A 20,184-nucleotide genomic window follows, 5' to 3' on the forward strand; every position below is an offset into this window, starting at 1 on the left:
GAAGACGGGTTGAAGTGAGGTGGGGATGAGAAATCATCATTTAGTTAGCTCGCTGCTGTCTGAAGCCGACTGCCGAGGTGTTATGAGAGTTAACGTTAATAGTCGAAATCAGTAGATTATTTTACTTTTGGTAGGTGCAACGATGACCCTCTGACACCAAGAATGGACATAAGTTAACAATGACGGGGGAGAAAAAGAAGAAAAAGCGGCTGAACCGCAGCATTCTTCTTGCAAAGAAAATTATAATAAAAGATGGAGGAAGTGTGAGTTAAATATTTATTTATATTCGTTAACTTAGCTTGCCGCTGAGCTAAACTTGCTGTCAGCCACTAAAGTTAGTTACTAGTATTGTTTATTTAATGAAAACGTAGCAGTCGAAGTGGCATTTGTTTATGTCTTTCTGTCTTCGATGGTTTGCCCCAGCGGATAATGTTAACCGTTAGCTGGGTCCGCCTCGCTAACTGGCTAGCTTGTACAGCTAGCTGTGAACTAGCATTAGCTAATGTTAGCGGCCTACGTTTGCTAGTAGTTTACACGTCAGCTCAGGTAACGCTAGCTGGCTAATGGCAACGTTAGCTGTGTTTTTCTTTATATATATCACCCATTAGTAATTCAGTTACACTTCTGATTATTTTATATCATTTAAACCCGCACTTAACGCTATCAGTATCTCACGTTTGTTTGCATTTGAAGAAATTACGCGTGACAGTGCATCACTAAGAGGCACAAACTGGGGCTAGGTTAACATTAGCTCACTAGCATATTTATGTAATTGGGGTTAACGTTATTTTTTACCCTGTTGCAATATACAGATATTATCTTTTTTGTTCTACCTAGCAAATTGTTTAATAGACACAGCAAGGTATCTTTTCAGTAAACGAAAGAGATCTTTAGTCGATAATGTGGTGTATAAATGGGCGAAGGCAAAACATTTGAACACTTGGTTTGGTAACGTTGGTTGAAAATAAGCAAACTAAACGTTTAAGTCAACATACCAGGCAAGTAAAAACATTGACTGACGCTGCTAAAGCTAAGCTATCAGCTGTTTAACGTAACTTAGTTTCTAATTATATGATGGCTGTTGAAAATATGGTGCTAATGATTGGTTAAATATCAGTCGGGGCTTGTTTCTGACACATGTATACTCCTTTCTCTGGGTCATTGACACCTGTAGTCCAGTTATGATGAAACCGTCCTATAATGTGATCAGGTGCCCTAAACTGGAAGCATCCAACTTCATCAATAGACAAATCAAATAGTCAACTATCACTATCAGGGATTCTAGTTATGTGGATCATTTAGATGGTGGAAGTGATGATTGTCTCAAATTAGGCTTTTGGCAAAGATTGAGTATGGTAGGATTGTTATAAATACAGTGAGGCATCAGTGCAGGTGATGTGATGAGTTGAGCAGCTATGCCAAACATGGATATCTATATGAAGACACACAGTTATAATCATAATGAAGAGAACCAGAAACTGTTGTTTTTTCTTCAGTAATGGTCCTGTCATCCTGATGGCAGCCTTGTATCTGCAAGTATTTTAAACACCTGACATGATGTGACTCTATTCCAATGAGGTCCTTAGTTCAGATCATTGTCATTGCCTTAGTGTATTACTGCAGCTAGGTCTGACCACTCAGCCATTAAGATTTCACTTTCCACATCCAGCCCTTGATCCAGCCATAGCATCTAATAGGCTTAGACGCTCACTAGTCAATAGCAAAATGTGATCTCTGAAGACATAGCTGGTCATAATTTAAATGGAGAGGAAGTTGCAACATCTATATAATGAAGTGGTTACAAATTGTTCCTCATTTTCTCAGTAAAGCAGGTGGTGTGATCATAGACTTATCATGGAACAAAAAGTGTGGGAGTTTATTCTGATTTGGTGCCTGCGCCCCAATCGGTCATACCCAGACCTGAAGACTCTCTGATGCTTTCGTCCTCTCCATGTGGTGAAATGACAAACCACATGACGAGTAAACTAGCAGCTACTGTCTTTGTTAAGTTGGTCCTGACCTACTTAACAGTGTCCACAATTATCACACCTTGCTGCGTTTCCTGCCAAAGATCCTGCTCAGCATCCACGCTAACTCCATCACACTTTCTCTTCACCTTACAGACTTGTATAGATTTTACTGTGCTGCAGTGAAGTGACTTCTTCTCCAGGAAGTGGGTTTTATGATAATTAAAAGGATGTCTATTTGTGTTTTACTCATTACAGGTATAGGTCTGTATTTAGAGTGACCCAGTAAACCATAGCACAGAATATTTGGTTATTTGACCTGTTAGATTAAACACTGTGGTTCCTGGCTGTGAAATTTAAATGACAAAACACTGTACTTAAATACTGAAGCGTTTTGTTAATAATGAATTTAAAATTTTTAATGAAATACCGTTCCAGTATATAGGCTACAAAGTTGCCGATGACACTGTACCATGTATGAATGTGAAATTAAATTAATCCTCTTCTCTTGTTTCAGTCTGTGCATTTACTTGTACTCAACTAAAATAATTTGTAATCAGAGTAAGGCAGCATAACTAATATTGGAGATGTCATGTAAACAGCTTAACCGTGTCTCACTCACGTTAATGTTGTAATTAGAGTAAGTACGACTGGATTAATAGAGCCACAGTGCTTGCCTGCTTTTAAATTAGTCTTGGCATGTATGCAGCTTAGTCGCTTTTTGTTTTGGGATTTTCGGAAAAAAAAAAAAATCAGATTGGCTTGTGGCAGTGAAAAAATAAAACCGCTTCATTTTGGCAGCAGATATACAGCTTTATAGTTATAGTCAGTTCTCATTTGTGATAAGGTTCTCTATAAGTTCATCAGTGTAGAAAATGATACCATTTCATTATGTTATTTCCTAATTGTCTGCAGGATACAGCAAATTTTTTCTGACTATCAGGCAACTTAAACTTAGTTTAAGGGAGTTACTGTGAATCATATAAATTCCTATTCAAAAATGTCCCTTAATCTTTTTATTTACAGCAATCAGATTATTTGTGTGCAAGTAAATCTACCGATTGTTGTGTACTCGGAGTCTATCCTGTGAGCAGATTTCAATAGTTATGAAGGAAATATGATTTTGAATGTCAGTTAAAGAAAAATCTGTATGATTGGTGGCTTGTTTAATTCAACATTCAGCTCTGTATTGAATGCTGCCTTGAAATGGATTCCAGTTTAAGGTTCGATCTGTTAATGTGTTGCCGTTAACAGGCAATTTGATGCATGTAAAAATGTTTATTGCTTCTCAACTAAATTACCTTTCTTGTATGTATCTCTCTCGGTCTTCATCCAGCCTCAGGGAATCGGTGAGCCCAGTGTTTACCATGCTGTGGTGGTCATCTTCCTGGAGTTTTTTGCATGGGGTCTCCTTACCACCCCGATGCTTACGGTAAGCCCTGATACACACACTCTTGCATAGACATACTGTTATGTAAACTGACATAACAGTTTGTAATATGTTCATACGCCTACAACTCTCTTCTCTGGAAACATAGGCAAACAGTGACATTTCCCATTGACTAGAATCACACAAGGCCCGTCAGTGTTTATGAATGATTGAATTCCTAATAAGATGAGTGAGTGACGCAGTTTTGTTTTTTGTGCGTATGTGTTGGCAGATGCTTTGCGCTAATGGACTGAGAAATATGAAAAGGGCATCAAACTGTTGTATTGTCTGAGCACCGGTTCTTTGTTGAAAAGGCTTATCAGGCGGTCACTGGTTTGTGTTGTCAGGCCACTGCACAGATGCCTGCCACACATCACACAACGCATTTACCTCATTGCACTGCATAGTAGTTTGATTTAAGTATTTGCTACAGGTTACTCGAACAGCTTTATTTAGAGGATTTTCATTCCAAAATGTCACCTGTGTTTTTGAAAAATGTTGGCGCAAAATCATCTGTCAATAATTAAAAAACACAGATGATTGTTTCCTCAAAAACAGATCTAATTTGTAAGTAGAGTGCTAAGATGACTCAGAATGATGATAGGCTTTATTTTATACCAGCAGGGAATGTGTATTAATAGTTTTCTTTTTCTGACAGTAGCTTTCAATCTTTCAGCCAAGCTCTGTAGTTATTGAATTCCTGTCCAGTTTTTTTGTGTGTTTTGTTTTTGTTTTTACCCACACATTTTATCTCCTTTGTGTAGAAACTGGTATCTCAAACAAAATGATGAGCAAACATCTGTGCGCCACATGATGTAAACCAGACGGGCTTATGCAACGCATGCTTTTCAGCAGTCTCTTGTTTGAAGAGGTGGTTGTATGTTTAACTGTTAAGTATTAATTACTGGGGGTTTGTTGCCCTCAAGATCCCTGGGCGGAGGCAGGATTTGCATTTTGGACTAATCAGAGGGTGCCTGAAGATGAGAGGAACTGCTTCACTGCTCTCAATGAGTGTACTGCTTCATTAGTATCCAGCAGCTACAGTCTTCACTGAGCATTCACAGTCTGTGTGTGTTGGGTAACTGACTCCCAGAGGAAGAGAGGGGATTCTTAGCCATGCCGGGAACTTTCCCTCTGTACCCCTAAACAATAACCAGAACCTGTTGTTCAGTCTCTGTCAAGCTCCACATGCTAAATTAAACCAAGGCTTCATGTTCCCACACCAGTGTCAATGACACTTGCTGCACACTGACGCTGATGGACTTTAAACTGAACATATGACAGCAGCGGTAAACCAAGCATGGTCAAAAACAGAAAAGTTCTCTATATTTTAGTTTAATGTGTTTATAATAAAAGCTGGTACACAAAGTAAATTAAATGAGTCAATTTTTATGTTTTTTTTTTGTTTGTTTGTTTGTTTTCTGCATTCAACTTCCAAATTCCAAATTAAGAAAACTCTAAACATTTTAAAATAAAATTGGGGATTGCGCAGCCTCGACAGTGTATGCACTCTGAGTACTTCCTTGTCTGCAATGAAAGTTTGATAAGAGCAGTTTCCCAGCAAAACAGTTATCTAGTCATCAAACGGATGTCACTGTAAGTCAACTGCTGTAACATGACATTATAGAGATTTGATAATAGATGAGATTATTTTGCTCCCTGATATTACACTTTTTTTATTATATTTTATGATAGCCAGGTCCTTACATCAGGATTGAATGAGGCGATAAAGTAGTCCTTAGTCTCTGTGGCTACACAGTCGTATTTATTAAATGAATAAATGTCACTTTCAACAGAGCAGAGGGAAACGAACACAGTTTGTAACAGGTAAAAATACTCAGTTATCCAGTCTAGCGATAACCTGTAACCCGGACTTCACTTACTATAGACCAAAACTGGAAACTATTTTTGGAACAGCTTACCACATAAAGTGAGAATCTATTACAGTTTTTAAAAACATGTATAAACTTTTTATTTAAAGAAATGGAAAGAGGAGAAATGGGTGAATGTATTAAGTATTACTCATTGTAGAAATTGTGCAATGAGTAATACTGTATCTGCTATAATAAGTTATTTTTACTTTTAGTGTTTTAATCCTGTTACATGCTTCAATTTTATGCAAAACACTTTGTTGTATATGCTGTTTACAGTTTGTTTTGTTCCTTTTTTGTTTTTCTGCATGACAGTGTTTAAATCAGTGTGCTTTTGTTTGTGCTCTCCTGGTGAATATGATGAAAGGTGGTGAAAGTTTGTGTGTATGTTGTTTCATGAAAGAATAAAACCAAACTAAACCAAATCAGTTTAATGATTCTCAACATGTGGGTCGTAGCCCTGTGGAAGGTCTCACATTAAAGATTGAATATTTATGTTTAATGTAGATGTGCACAATGTATAATATTTGATCTGTTTTTGTTTTGTTGGTTTTTGCATTACAATGAAAATTTACAGTGTGACGTTTTCTGCCATTTCGGCCTCAATTATTGAATTAGTGGTTTATTTTCTTAATTTCAACCCTCCATCATTTGGTAGATTTTTGTCCCAATGGCTTCACGCTTGTTTTGCTCCCTAGCTGGAGTTAAACTCTGAAAAGTACATAAACCACTGTAGGTCATTGTTTGAAATGTGATGCAGACTATGTGGAGAACATGGTTTCATCTGGTGTTATCTGTGTTTGTTCTCCAGGTATTACACCAGACATTCCCCCAACATACATTCCTGATGAATGGGCTTATCCATGGTGTCAAGGTAAGACATCAGTAGAAACAGAATAACTAGGTTCAAAACTCTATCCATAATATCTCTCATGGCAGAAATACAACAGTGACACATGCAAATTGACAAAACAGTCAAGTTTGCATGTTAGCAAGTTATCTCTAGTCTTTTTATTCACAGTATCACAATAACAAGCAATATCTTTGTGTTGTTTGAAATGTGATGATTTTAAACAAGTGGTAGGGCAATATTTGTTTGCACTGTGGAGGAATAAATAAGCAATAATGTAACTTTTCATGGCCAGCAGCCTTGTGCTTTTTGTGTTTTAAAGTACTACAGCTGCTGTTAACTAACACCTTATTCAATACTGCAAGTTTGTCTGGCTTTTATTTGCCCATGGAAGATTTGCTGAGCATGTGTGCGCTTGTTCAGCGACGCCCTGCTTGACACTAATTCAGTGACATGTTAACACCTGCAAGCTGTCCAGTAACCATAGCAGGTTCCCCAGCTGGCCACAGAATAGCTCACTGAAGCACCTTCGGGGGTGAAGTGCCTCAAGTGCACCTTGGCGGTCTTTATTCAGGAAAAGTGTGTCTAAAGATAGAGAGTACATGCTTTATTCACAGTAGCTACAATAGCCAGCTACAATAGCTTGGTGATACCAGACTTCACAGTCCATATACAGGACTTAAGAATGCCCAAACAATAGAAATAATTGTAAAGATATTGGCTTCCTTTTGTGTCAGTCTGGCTAGAGAAGACAAACTCAAGATAAAATGTGTGACTGGTGTTAATTTTCCACTTGTGAGTTAGCCATAAGGGCAGTTATATGCATAGGTTATAGTTACAATTTGTACATTGCCCTCTACCAAACCTGCAAGTTTAAAAACTGTGACAGAGTGCATGTACTCGAATCACAGTCCCTGTGAATGTATGAGTGGTAACTTCACTCAAGTTTTTCATTTACAGCACTTTTCTGATACATCCACCGCCATTTCTGTCCCATTTATTCCCCCAACTCTCTCTCCATCCTTACCAGGGCCTATTATCATTTCTGAGTGCGCCGCTGATTGGAGCGTTGTCAGACGTATGGGGACGCAAGTCCTTCTTGCTGCTTACAGTCTTCTTCACATGCGCGCCCATTCCACTGATGAAGATCAGCCCATGGTGAGTGCAAAACACTTGACAACTCTATACAATTATTCAGTCTTGTTTTTAGGTAGAATATTTTTAGGTTGTGCTGGCTGAGACACCATACAATATAATGTAATCTAATACAACAGAATAAACTACATCCCCAAAATTATCAATTATAAACCTCCCAAAGGTAGCATCTACAATGTAAAAAGGTTTAAGGTTTTAGCCATTATAGTTTGTCTGTCCTGACAAGCCAAACCCTTTTCTTCTTTCAGGTGGTACTTTGCAGTCATCTCCATGTCCGGCGTCTTTGCCGTCACCTTCTCTGTGATCTTTGCCTATGTGGCGGATATCACGCAGGAGCATGAGAGGAGCACAGCATACGGTTTGGTAAGGAGATGGTTGAGCAGAGTGCTGATTAAAATGTGTCTTTAAACACTTACAGAATGATAATGAAATCTAAGGAAGCAAGAATCGGTGAGGAATCGTGTCTGTATTTGTTTATTGCTTTTCATAACTGACAAAGTTCTTAAAAAGAGTCAAAACAGTTAAAGATCAATCCCTTGCTGTTTTTCTCACCTCAGCTCTGCTTCTCCCTCCCTCCAGGTATCAGCTACCTTTGCGGCCAGCCTGGTCACCAGCCCGGCCATCGGAGCCTACTTGTCTGTGGCCTATGGTGACACGTTGGTGGTGATTCTGGCCACAGCTATTGCCCTGCTCGACATCTGCTTCATCCTGGTGGCCGTACCGGAGTCACTTCCAGAGAAGATGAGGCCAGCATCATGGGGAGCACCCATCTCCTGGGAACAGGCAGACCCCTTCGCTGTGAGTAACAACATACACATACATGCAGTGTGTTTTATCAACTATTAGTGTTTTATTGGAATAAAAACACGGTTGCCTAATCATATAATCATTTAAGGTTACACTCTTGAGTTGAAGCTTTTACTTCTCAGTAAAATGGATCTGTATAATTCAATGTTTTCTGTCATAGCAAAGAGTCTCATGCTGGGAATGCACTTGATAGTGCTGCAAATGTGCGAGGGCAGATTGCTCACAGACAAATTCTTTCAATCTCAGAAAGATCATTCAGTCATTAATTCCTGCGTAGCAACACAATGATGCATAAGCAGATTCCCTTATTTGTAATATATTAATTGTAATAAGAGTGTTATGCTGTAGCTTTAGGGATGACTTGGATCTTAATAAGGAAAGTCAGCTGTAGTTTACCTTTAGTTATGTCTGTTTTAGGAGTGTAAGCAGTACGTGTATTCGTCCTGAACCGTTCGGTTCTGTATGCGACTTCCTCAGATCGGTACGCTCTGTGACCCAAACTATTACTGTCAAAATTGTCTATTTATGTCGACTACAAGCATGCATGGAACAGAAATTCTAGAGCGCAAGTTTTACCCAGAACGTTTTGGCAGCACACCAGTTGCTGTCTATCAGCTGTAGCATGTTAGTTGGCTTAGCCTGGTTAGCCAGGTTAGTCAAGCTCCTGTAGTGTCGCTGCCTGCTAATGTCAAACACAAATGAGAGACCAGAGCTGGAGGATCGTCTCATGACATTTAGATTCTCTGTATGGGAGCATTGCCATTTCCTGGTTAGTTCCAGCGAAAATGGGCAAAGGTTAGTGTCAAACTTTATGCCGACATTGTTCGACTGAAGTCGAGTGTGTCTGTGGGAACACTTCAAACATGTCATTTACAACAGCATCACTCAAATGTGTTGATTTAGCGGAACGAGACAGAAACAGACTGGAAGGCGAGTCCTTATCCCTAGAGCGTTCAGGCAGCCGCCCACTGCAGATTCAGGCCGTGCCAAATCAACTAATGCTCTAGGAGAGTTCATCGCTGCAGATATGCGACCATACTTGTCATAGAAAATAAAGAATTTAAGCATATGGTTAAAGTGCTTAAGCCACGCTACAGTGTGCCTTCACATGTGCATTTTAGTCAGTCCTTTGTGCTGCCCTGTATAAACCAGTACAAGCTGCTGTTCAGAAATTATCAACTGGTCAAAGTCTTATGATTGAGCATTACTGATGTTTGTGTTTATTTATTTATTTATTTATTTATTTATTTATGTATTTAAATTTTTTCTTATTGACAATATGATTATTTGAGTGCATTAACTGTTACAGTAAGAATTCTGGCCAATAAGCCATTGTTGATTGTTTACATTTTTCAAACCTTGACCCTAAAACCGAGGAACATACCGAACCGTGAATTTTGCTTACTGTTACACCCCTATTCTGTTATGGTAGCATGTGTGTGTCTGTCTTTTGTGTGTAGATCTGATCAGATTTTGGACCTCCTTGCTCCCTAAATTTGCATATTGACAAGGAAAATGCAAATTTACATATGCAAGCTTTAATTTCTTGCATAACCTCAAAAGCATGACAGTTAAACTAGTCATGGTGATTTATGGCAGGACACTGGGCAGCAGTGGTGTCTTTTATTTCTTAGGGCTTATTAAATTAGGAGACAATGGTAAGTCAGCATGTCAAGAATTCCAGTGACATTGCTAATATTTCAAATTATTTAGCTATGCAACAAGTAAAATTGCTTCTTGCTGTTCTCTTGGCCAGTCTCTGCGTAAGGTGGGCCAGGACTCCACGGTGCTCCTCATCTGCATCACAGTGTTTCTCTCCTACCTCCCCGAGGCCGGCCAGTACTCCAGTTTCTTCCTCTATCTCAGACAGGTAACAGTCTGCTCTCCCGGCTTACACATCTCCAGAAACACACAAAAATGACTGGATTATACACACAAACATTGTTTCGACTCATCATGTACGCTTACTACCACATGTAATAGCACCTGCTCATAAAAATTTGTTGAGCAACACCAACAGCCCTTTTCTCTGTGGTGTTTGCGTGTAAAATTGATTTTAAAAAATCTTGTGGTGATCGGAATCCAAGGCATTCCTTTTTTAGTTTGAAGTTGTGGTTTAAGAGAGACAATACAATTTGGTATTAATATGTGAATGTTGTATGTGACAGCATCATACTTTAGCCATTTGTGTTGCTAAAAGGCTGAAATTGCGACTGGAAAAGCTCAGGAAATAATTTCAGTACAACTGGACGAAATTTGCCCTACACACACTTTCAACTACATTGCTTTAAGATGGGATCAGCAGGATTGCTGAGCAGCCTGTTTCAGTGTGTCTCAGCAAAATGCTAACACAGGAAAACAAATGTATTTTAAAACACAAGTAGACAGATATGGACAGCTTCAGTCATTAGGCAATGGTACAGCAGCATCTGGGAGCAACTGGCAGCTTCGAGGTGAACTGACAAGGTGTGAGCTCCTTTTCCAAACTGCTTGAAATGAGGATTGTTTAGTGTGTGTAAACAGTGTCAGATGAACCAGTCGGGCAACTCATACTTCTTTGCTACCATCTTGAAAAAGACGTTAAAGTAGCGTCGTAAATCATACACACCACGCACCAGCTGCCCTATTCCTGATGCTGCATATTTGACCTAAATACACCTGAGAAAATGAGGGGAAGAAAAAGAGAAGCACTTCTTGTTGTTCCAAGATGCAGTAGTAAACAACATCTGTTTACAAAAGGCCAAACCTGCTTCTTCCATTGTGTTCAGTGAAAAATGGGTTAAGGCTTTGTGTTTTGAGATACGTGCTTGTCTCTGACTGTGCTTGTCTTGTCATGTCCTAGCCTGTGTTATCTGAATTCTCTTTCACCCTCAGGTCATAGGCTTCTCGTCAGAGACAGTAGCTGCCTTTATCGCTGTTGTGGGGATCCTCTCAATACTAGCTCAGGTACTGAAAAAATACACATTTGATGCATCCTCTCCTCGTGTTTGGAGTTGGAGTTAGTGTTTTTCTTAAACGTTTTGTCAATACAATGGCCAAAAATAATGAAAAATGCAATGCGCAATATCCCAGAGCCCAAGTTGACAACTTGAAGTCAAATTGTATTTGTATATCCCCAAATCACAAATTTGCTACAATCTGTACAGCATATCACACCCTCTGTTCTTAGATCCATGGTTTGGATAAGAAGGAGAAAAAAAACTTACTAACAGAGAAAAAAGGAAGCTTCAGGAAGAGCAACAGAGGGTGGATCCCTCTTCCAGGATGGACAGACATGCTATTAGATGTGTACAGACAAACACAAAGTTATTCAGTTTACTTGCACAGAAGACAAAGAAAAGCAGCAATTCTTAACATTTGATGTGGTGAAGCTGGTGAAACAATTACATTTATTTTAAATATTGTTGCAGGTAAAATGTCTGTCTGTCGATTAATCAACTAATCATTTCAGTTCTATGTCAGAGTCAAGATTCAAGTGAAACTGTTTGGTACATTATTTAATGCCTCCTTAGAGCTGTCTTGTATGACCTGTGTGCCGTGTTTTTCCAGACAGTGGTGTTGGGGATCCTGATGCGTTCCATAGGAAATAAGAACACAATCCTGCTCGGCCTCGGCTTCCAGATCCTCCAGTTGGCGTGGTACGGCTTCGGCTCTCAGCCCTGGTCAGTAACTTCCACACATGTTTCTAGAACACACACACACCTTTCCACTACATTCATTGAAAGGGACAGATAGCCCACACACTAAGAACCATAGATTCATGAAGAAGTGTGCTTTTCAATTCCACTTATTGATTCTTGAAAGAAAAGTTTGGACCCTCCATGCTTCCATCCGCACCACTTGTTGCGCATGTATCCATGGAGTTCAGGTTCAAAAGTGTGGGCATGCTTCACAAAAGATAGTAGTGATACAGTGAAATGTAATCACTCAGTGAATATAATTCAAGAAACCGAGGAAGGAAGTTTGTCTAACATGACAAAGCATTTCCTGTAGCATGGTGCAAAACCGCAGTCATAGTGATAATGCCATAAGTCAGATAATGGTGGCTCATTCAACCCCAGTAAAACAACAAATATTTAACTTGTGCATGGCAAGATGGAGAATATCTCGATTTTTCTTAATTTAACATTTCAAATCAAAAGAATCACAAAGTACTTATCCATTCATGACAAATGTTTGGGGAAGTCATATCTGCTGAAAATGTGTTCTTTTGCAATAAAATCTAAATGATACTCGACCCAATGTGTTTCAGGCCCAATCCCCCAGTGAACACTGCACACAGAAAGGCACTATTGTCATTTTTTTGGATTAGAATTCCTTGTGATTGTCCACTCTTGTTGTAAGGCCACGACTAACCACCAGAGGGTAGCATAGCCTTAATCAATAGTACTGTCACCAACGAGGTGGTGACACTGTAATCTGATAACTGAGACTCTTTAAAGGCATCAATATAGTGTTGTAACTGGAAAGATTTGGTTTGACTAATTCTAAAATAATTTCTTGTAATCAGTTACAACATATGCACAGGCATTTTACTGTACTGAAATTGCAGTTTGAGATTCATTGCCTTTCAAAACATGATTTTTGAAAGCAAAAAGCAGTAATGCAACATTTTTTTGTGTGTGCTAATTCACTTGAAACCTGTAAAAATGAAGAAAGGTGGTTTAACCAAACAACCACCACCCATACGCACAGGTCACACTATCGGTTTCATTTCTCTCGAGGTGAGATCATAACAACTCCACCAGTTTTCTCTTGTTGTTTTGGTCTGGAGGGGAAGGCAGAGCGACCATAATATCTATTGATTCTGAAAAAAAACATTCACAACATGACTCCTTGTTGCTCCTCCTCTGCTTTGGTCAATACCCAGGAAATTAAGTTAAATAAAGGTCAAGTTGGCCTTATAATAAGGTGATAGAACTTTCCATGTTTACAAAAAGAAATGAACAGTCTCCATAACATCTAGTTTCTCTATCTTTGGTATTACCATAAAAATTACCAGAACTCTAAAGCAGTCAGGCGATGATGTAAAACATACAACTGGTCATCATTGTCATGGTTTTAGGTTTTCATAAATGGAATAGACAGTAGCTGCAGTTTGGTTACAGGTATAGCTAGTGTATATTTTTATCCATAAGGTTTTTTTTTACCATAGTAGGCTTAACAACCTTTAACTCACCTTCAAGGGCATGTATTAATGACATTTTTGAAAGGCTAAATAGAATTTAGTTTGTATCCTTAACAAATCTGTGTTGTTGGTTGTAGGATGATGTGGGCTGCTGGAGCTGTTGCAGCCATGTCCAGCATCACTTTCCCTGCTATCAGCGCCATTGTGTCCCGTAACGCAGACCCCGACCAACAAGGTAAGTGTCTCAACTGTTAACATCTATCACCTTTTTTATATTTAATAAAATAAGCATGCATTAATGCTTGATTTTGTTTTCACACAGTTGTATGTGAACTTTGCCCAAATAAAACTGTCTAAAATTTACAAAATTGTAGGTGAAATAGGTGAACAAGACGCAAACATTTCGGTCAATACCTAGTCCTTTCCCTTTATTGACATAGAGGGTGTCTGTGCTCAAACATTGCACACTAATATATTAGAAAGAGGAGGGATGAACACAAGTACACATATCTGTTAATTATCTATTCATAGCTTAGGTGGTCCCACATCAAGTGGATATCCAGTTGACTCTGAAATATACCTCTATTAATTAAAAATTTGGAACATGTATCTGTTTAAATGTTATTCGATGCTATATTACCTGTATGTCAGAAAATGGATGTCTTGCTGCTAGCTGACGGATATTTGACACATTCAGGTTATGTTGTGTGCTTTGCCTTGTATATGCCAATAAGAAAGAAATTGTCATTCTGATTGGCCACTGAAATTTAGCATCTATTAGATTTTCCTGACGGTGTTCTGTTTATATCTATCTGCCTAATAGGTGTTGTCCAGGGGATGATTACTGGAATTCGGGGCCTCTGTAACGGTTTGGGCCCTGCTCTATACGGTTTTGTCTTCTACTTGTTTCACGTGGAGCTGACCGACACGGATGGCTCTGAGAAAGGTGCCAAACCCAACATGGCCAACCCCACTGATGAGGTGTGCATGACCGAAAAATTGCATTTAAGTCAGTTACACATCACAAATTATAACTTGCACATATGGTAGCTGTACTCAAAATATTTCTTCTGTCATCCCTTCAGAGTGCCATCATCCCAGGTCCTCCCTTCCTGTTTGGTGCATGCTCAGTGCTGCTGTCTCTGCTGGTGGCCCTGTTTATCCCGGAGCACACGGGGCCCGGCATGAGGCCCGGCGCCTATAAGAAGCACAGCAACGGAGCACAGAGTCATTCCCACAGCCCTCAAGGCAGCGGGGCCGAGGGCAAGGAGCCGCTGCTGGAGGACAGCAGTGTATAACCTCAGCTGAGGGGGGCAGAAACCCTCGCTCCAACCCAACACCCTCCCGCACACATGGACAGATACACACACATTTTACCACATGGACACACTCTCACCTCAGGCACACATCAGACTCAAGTGCCACAGAGAGGTGTTTGTGTCCACAGCACAAAAGTGGGCACTCCTTCCTTAGCGGCCCTTTTCTTTTTTTTAAAGCAGGGTATTGTGAGGACTCTCTACAGACCCTGTATAAAGAGAGTGTGTTGAGTATTTTTTTGGGCTGCAGTGGAAAGATGTGTGTGTCACGGCGGCTGAGCTGGACTCTAATCCTTGGTTTCTATAAAGCAGTGACAGAGTGGAGTATACAACAGCTTGCCCCCCTCCTGGTATAAAACAGAAGTGATTTGGTTTAGAGTGTGAGTGGGGCATATCTCAAATGTTACTAAATCCCTGTGTGATTCTTCATATTCCTCTGTAGCCTGTGAAGTGGCAACTTTGTCTGTTTGTCCAACGAGAGTTTAACATTTAGTTGAGCACTTGTTTAATGGTTTTTCACAAGCTAACATCTGTTCTGATGCTTGTCGTTGTGACTACAGCTCTGTTAAAGCATCCAAGAAGGGAACACATTTCTTCCTCTGTATGCTCAGCAGGGAAGCACAGCAACTGTATACCTGTGAGGGGAGTCTCTGCAGATGAGTGCTTGTGAGGCGCTGCCTAATCTAGATTAGGATGGGTCAAGCAGTTCAGATATAAAAAGCTTCGTAAAACCACACTTTGTTTAAACATCACATTTCTTACAGAGAGAAGTGTGCGAGAGAGACCACTTTATTAGCTGAAACTGTTTTTCAATGTTTACTTGCCATTCTCTAGATAAGTAGTACAGTTTGGGTTGTATATTTTTCTGTTCAAACTGAAAGCTAGTTGTGCTTCAAGTTCTTATCCATGAAACAAATGTTGCCTCAAGTGACTTTATATATATATATATATATATATATATATATATATATATATATATATATTATATATATATATATATATATATATATATATATATATATATATATATATATATATATATATATATATATATATGTATGAAGAAGACCGAGGTCTGAGAAGGCTCTGTAATCTTATGCTATCGCTCCCATCGGAGCTGTTAAACACTTTTTATTCCATTTTTGTTTTCATGCCCTTCTTGTTACTTTATTTCCTGACATTTATCACCATCAGGGTTAAGGCTTACAGAACCATGGTTTTATTTTAAGTCCCTGGACCATTTGGAGCTAGAGTTGCTATCAGCATGTCAGTGTTGGCACTGACTGTTAATACGGAGTCTTTGAATTAATATCATTAGGTTAAACAGAATATCACTTGTGCTGCTGCAGTAGATAATTCAAAGGTTAAGTGTGATGTAATGTGGTGGATAAAGATTTCTTCAGTGGTAATTGGATATGAACGATGAAATGATTTCACAGAATCCTTGACATATAAGCCTCCATACAAACGGTTATTAACAGGCACTGCACATTTCTCAAACAATAACTAACAACAGATGGTAGAAATTTTACATGTGAAGCATCTCATGGAACTGGTTTGTGACTCTCAAACTCACATTTAACAGGCTTCATATTCTCCACAAGGGGGAGCCTTTTGGTCATTGTCAGACCAGCACTATACGGGCCAACCTGCGCCACCTATGGGGGAAAAAAAGTAGTTGCAACAATAGTTCAGACTTGTAGATGAAAAAATTTCGCCCCCTACAGGCATAGAAGGTATAAGCTGTTCCAATTTTAGCAAATGTTACACCTGCAGATTTTTCTTTTTAAAAGCTGATGTATTTGAGTGTTTTTAAGGTTTTACATTTTCCACAAACACCTGTTAGTTACAATGAAGTACAAATATATCATCATTAAGTACCACTCAAGGTTCAAGATTAAATGTATTCATTCATAAAAACATGGAAACAACTGTGCTCCTATCCTTATCAACCAATGCTGGTTACCAGAACATAGAAAATAAATAAAATAAAACCATAGATAAAAACAACATTATATACTTTTTTTAACAGTTTAAAAGCATAAACTGGGATTAAAATTTTGTTTTCGTCCTCCCTTCCAGTGGATATTAAATCTTCAAATATAAATCTAGTTAACCAGTAACCAAGTAACCAGGAGGACAGTGCTTGAGCTCAGAGGTTACATGATGACATTGAGAGCATTGTGAACTCTGTATTTGCCCCAGCATTCATTAGTAAATATGATCCAGTTAACAAATTAAATGTAACAAAATGTAAAACCTCAAATATGCACACTTACCTGAATCTATTATTTTTCTTGCCTGTAGATGGTGCACATCAGCATGTCTATCTGCGGGTCTAAACTGTTGCTGTTACTTTTCTTGCCAGTAGGTGCCGGAGGTTGAACTGCAGGTGTGAAACTGCTGGTGCTGAAGCTCCTTAATTGGATAATATTGGTTGCACCTGGTTTTGGTGCTTCACATCAGTGACACAGTGTTCCCTTTGTTCACATACTGTGTCAGCAACTGGTAAATTATCCTTGTAATTTTTAACAGTTAATTTATAAATGCCTCAAGTGCATTTAAATAGCCAATTACAATCTGATACGGATTAGTAGCTAACAGTGGGTTTCACGCTGTTTAACATCTATCTGAAGAGAAATGTACGTCATATATTTTGTGCCAAATTTCTTTTGGTTTGCTTTTTCATACTGTGTGTATGTGTGCTTGTGCATTTGAGTGATTTGGGGTATTTTTTGTTTTTGTTTTCTCTTGTCTTAATTTCTTTGGCTGAAGATTTAAGTTTTAATGCTATTTTTTTTATAGCTTTTTAAAACTTCATCCAGTCATTTTTAGGAATCTTTTCAACATTGTGGCTATATGGTATATTATCGAATGTCCATCTGTCAGTCTCGGTCTTCATTTAATAACAAGCATTTTACCGTGGTTTGTTACATTTGCTAATTTTTCCCAGATCAGTAAATCATAACAAAAGTCACTGAATGTTCCAAGCCAAGTTGTACATGTTGACCACGCTATACCCTCAACATTTTGACTTAACCTGTCAAAGTTTTTATTATTTTAGAGGGGGTGTTACTAGCCAAGAGGCCATTGCTGTTGATTTAATCTCTGAATATCATACTTTTTTTTTAAATTTATCATTTATTGGACCAACACATAGGTAAACCCATAAATTCAGATCCTACTTCAATTGGTAAGATTCTGCACCAGCCCCATTTGCATTTGTACAGCTTCCAATGTACAAAAATCACCTGTACGCACAGCAAATGTATATATTTATTGCTCAAGGAGGTGGTCACCTCTTGGTCTATTTGGTTGTATGGTGCAATTATATATTTCTCAAGACTTACCTGCTAGCCACTCCTGTTTTTAGTACGATGTGGTTTGTGGCCTGAACCCCCTCTCTGTGTGCCTAAAATTAGCCAAGAAATGAGTATGGCAACATAAGTAAATGGTGGTTATTATGTAAATATGGGAAACTAATGACAAACTATTTATTAAAGGTTTATTGTACAACAAAATGTTTGAGTTTGCCTCTGTGAGTTTTGGGGTGTTTACCATGCGTTTTGTTTGATCTTTATGCCAAAGCTAATTGAGTGATCGCGGTGTGTGCCTCTGCAAGTAACCCAACTAATAATTCTTTTAGTGCTATGTTTAAAATGGGGATCCTAAATTTAATGGCTGCTAAATCCCATCAGATCCCATTACATTAACCGTTAGTATTCCTGTTAGCTTAATACCAGACTTTTTGTTTAATGCTCTAACTTTGTTGGTTGTTAAGTAATCCTGCCCTTGAGAGTTCTATTGCAGCTCTAATGCTTTCGTCCACCCACACACTGCATATACTCAACTGTTATTAATGCACCTAAGCTTGTTTACTTTCTGTGGTCTGAGCCCTTCTTTATTAAAACCACATGGAGGCTGCTTTTCCCTGAACAAGTGTGTGTACTAGGGTTTGGCGATACCAAAAAAAAATTGTTTCTCTCCAATAAAAAAGTAATTCCAGGACCAGAATAATAATTTTATTAAAAGCAGCTGCTGTAATATCATGTAGGGGAAAGAAATGTGTTCATCGGTAGTGGTTTACTTCTGAATATATTTTGATGACCAACTAGGAATTTGACCAACATTAGGCTTTTCTTTTTACTATTCTCAGGATATCTGTATGGTAAATAAATGTTTATTGTGTGAATGCTCTGAACTAACGAGGTGATCACTGAGCGCATGCACGCAACATCATGCTAACAAGTTTTCATGTGCCCAAAACGTGATCTAATGTGAGAAGGATCCTGTAGTGTGGTTATCGATCCTATTGATGCTAGTATCTACAGTATCGATACTTTGGGGACACCACCAGCGTGTACCACATTACAATGTTGACCACAAATATGATATAGGATATATATCATAAACCTTTACTTTTCTGTCAAGATTTGAATAGACTAGTTGTATTTATTCCATTCCCTTTTGAAATGTTGCTTTATTTTGAAACTGTTAGCTTTTCATTGAAAAGGTTCTTCAATTTAATCAGACTGAAATGATTCAGACATTTTTAAATATAATACATTCATCAAGGATTTATGCCACTCATTTATGTGTTGTGTGTGCCAAGCCTGATTTCATACAGGAATCAGCTGCATAATGTAAATGAGGCTGAATTGTGGAATGAATCTTTTTAACTTGACAGTGTTGACATTGGGACTCATTTTTATATTTTTTCCATCATTGGCAGGAGAAGAGCTTTGCAAAATACCGTTACCAAAAATCCCATCACATTACTTTCCTCCCGTCGTCACACTTTTCACATGTGCTAACACGATCCTACATGAGATTATTGCCATTTTCACATTCTCTCACTTTCACTCTTGCTTTTGAGAGATTAGTCTACATAGACAAACAGTCAAGACTTGTCAGCTACTGTCTATAATGGGACATTCACTCTACATTTACAGAATAATTTCTGCATGCCTGAGCAGACTGCTTCACTGGTGTTTACTTCTATCTGCTGGGATATGATGATGTAGGCAAAGGGTCCAAGTGGAGCAGCAGGTGTTCTGCGGTCTTAACCTGGGATAGAAGAGATAATAATAAGACTCTTAACCGTAATCCGTGCCCATTATTTCCCGACGAGCCCTCTAACAGCACTCATCAGCACAATGGGGTCTCTGATTGAGTATGCATAATCCCCAACTACTGTACATACGTGCTTCAGAAATCCATTGGATAGTGTAAGAAAGATGCCCGCCTTGCTGCTGTTTTATATCACACTTGGATTTTTGTTTTCTCGACACATGAATACTTGCAGACACATGTTTGGCATATAACTTCTTTTTTTCTCGTGGCACTAAAAGGAATGGGGAATGCTTTAACTTTGGCCTCCAGTGCTTGTAGCTACACAACACATCAACAAACGGCAGGTTACAGCTTTCTGGGAATTAGGGGCACACAGCCTTGTCAGGATTAACAGCTCTCTGGCAGGGAAAGGATTGGGCATGTTTTAACAAGAGCAACTTTACTGAGTTCTTTAGAAGAAGGTAGCTGCACAGATCATATCCAAGGCGTTAAGTGTGAATGCAAGAGCCCCTCTAGTGTTTTCCTTCGTCGCTTATTTGTGCTCATGTTGGGGATGAAAAGGGGCCATGTGACTATTTGGGGGAGCTG

At 38.8% G+C, this 20,184-nt stretch overlaps 1 protein-coding gene across 1 annotated transcript; it reads left to right on the top strand.

Moving 5' to 3' along the window:
• mfsd14a2 (major facilitator superfamily domain containing 14A2) lies at positions 1-18,044 on the top strand. Its single transcript, XM_044221018.1, has 12 exons — positions 1-263; positions 3,304-3,399; positions 6,079-6,141; positions 7,148-7,275; positions 7,521-7,635; positions 7,852-8,070; positions 9,836-9,949; positions 10,954-11,025; positions 11,629-11,741; positions 13,345-13,442; positions 14,031-14,188; positions 14,293-18,044. The coding sequence occupies exons 1-12, from the start codon at positions 180-182 to the stop codon at positions 14,503-14,505; spliced, it is 1,473 nt and encodes a 490-aa protein (XP_044076953.1). The 5' UTR covers positions 1-179; the 3' UTR covers positions 14,506-18,044.
• Positions 18,045-20,184: the final 2,140 nt, after the last annotated feature.

The sequence above is a fragment of the Siniperca chuatsi genome, linkage group LG13 (assembly GCF_020085105.1).
Source record: "Siniperca chuatsi isolate FFG_IHB_CAS linkage group LG13, ASM2008510v1, whole genome shotgun sequence".
NCBI lineage: Eukaryota > Metazoa > Chordata > Actinopteri > Centrarchiformes > Sinipercidae > Siniperca > Siniperca chuatsi.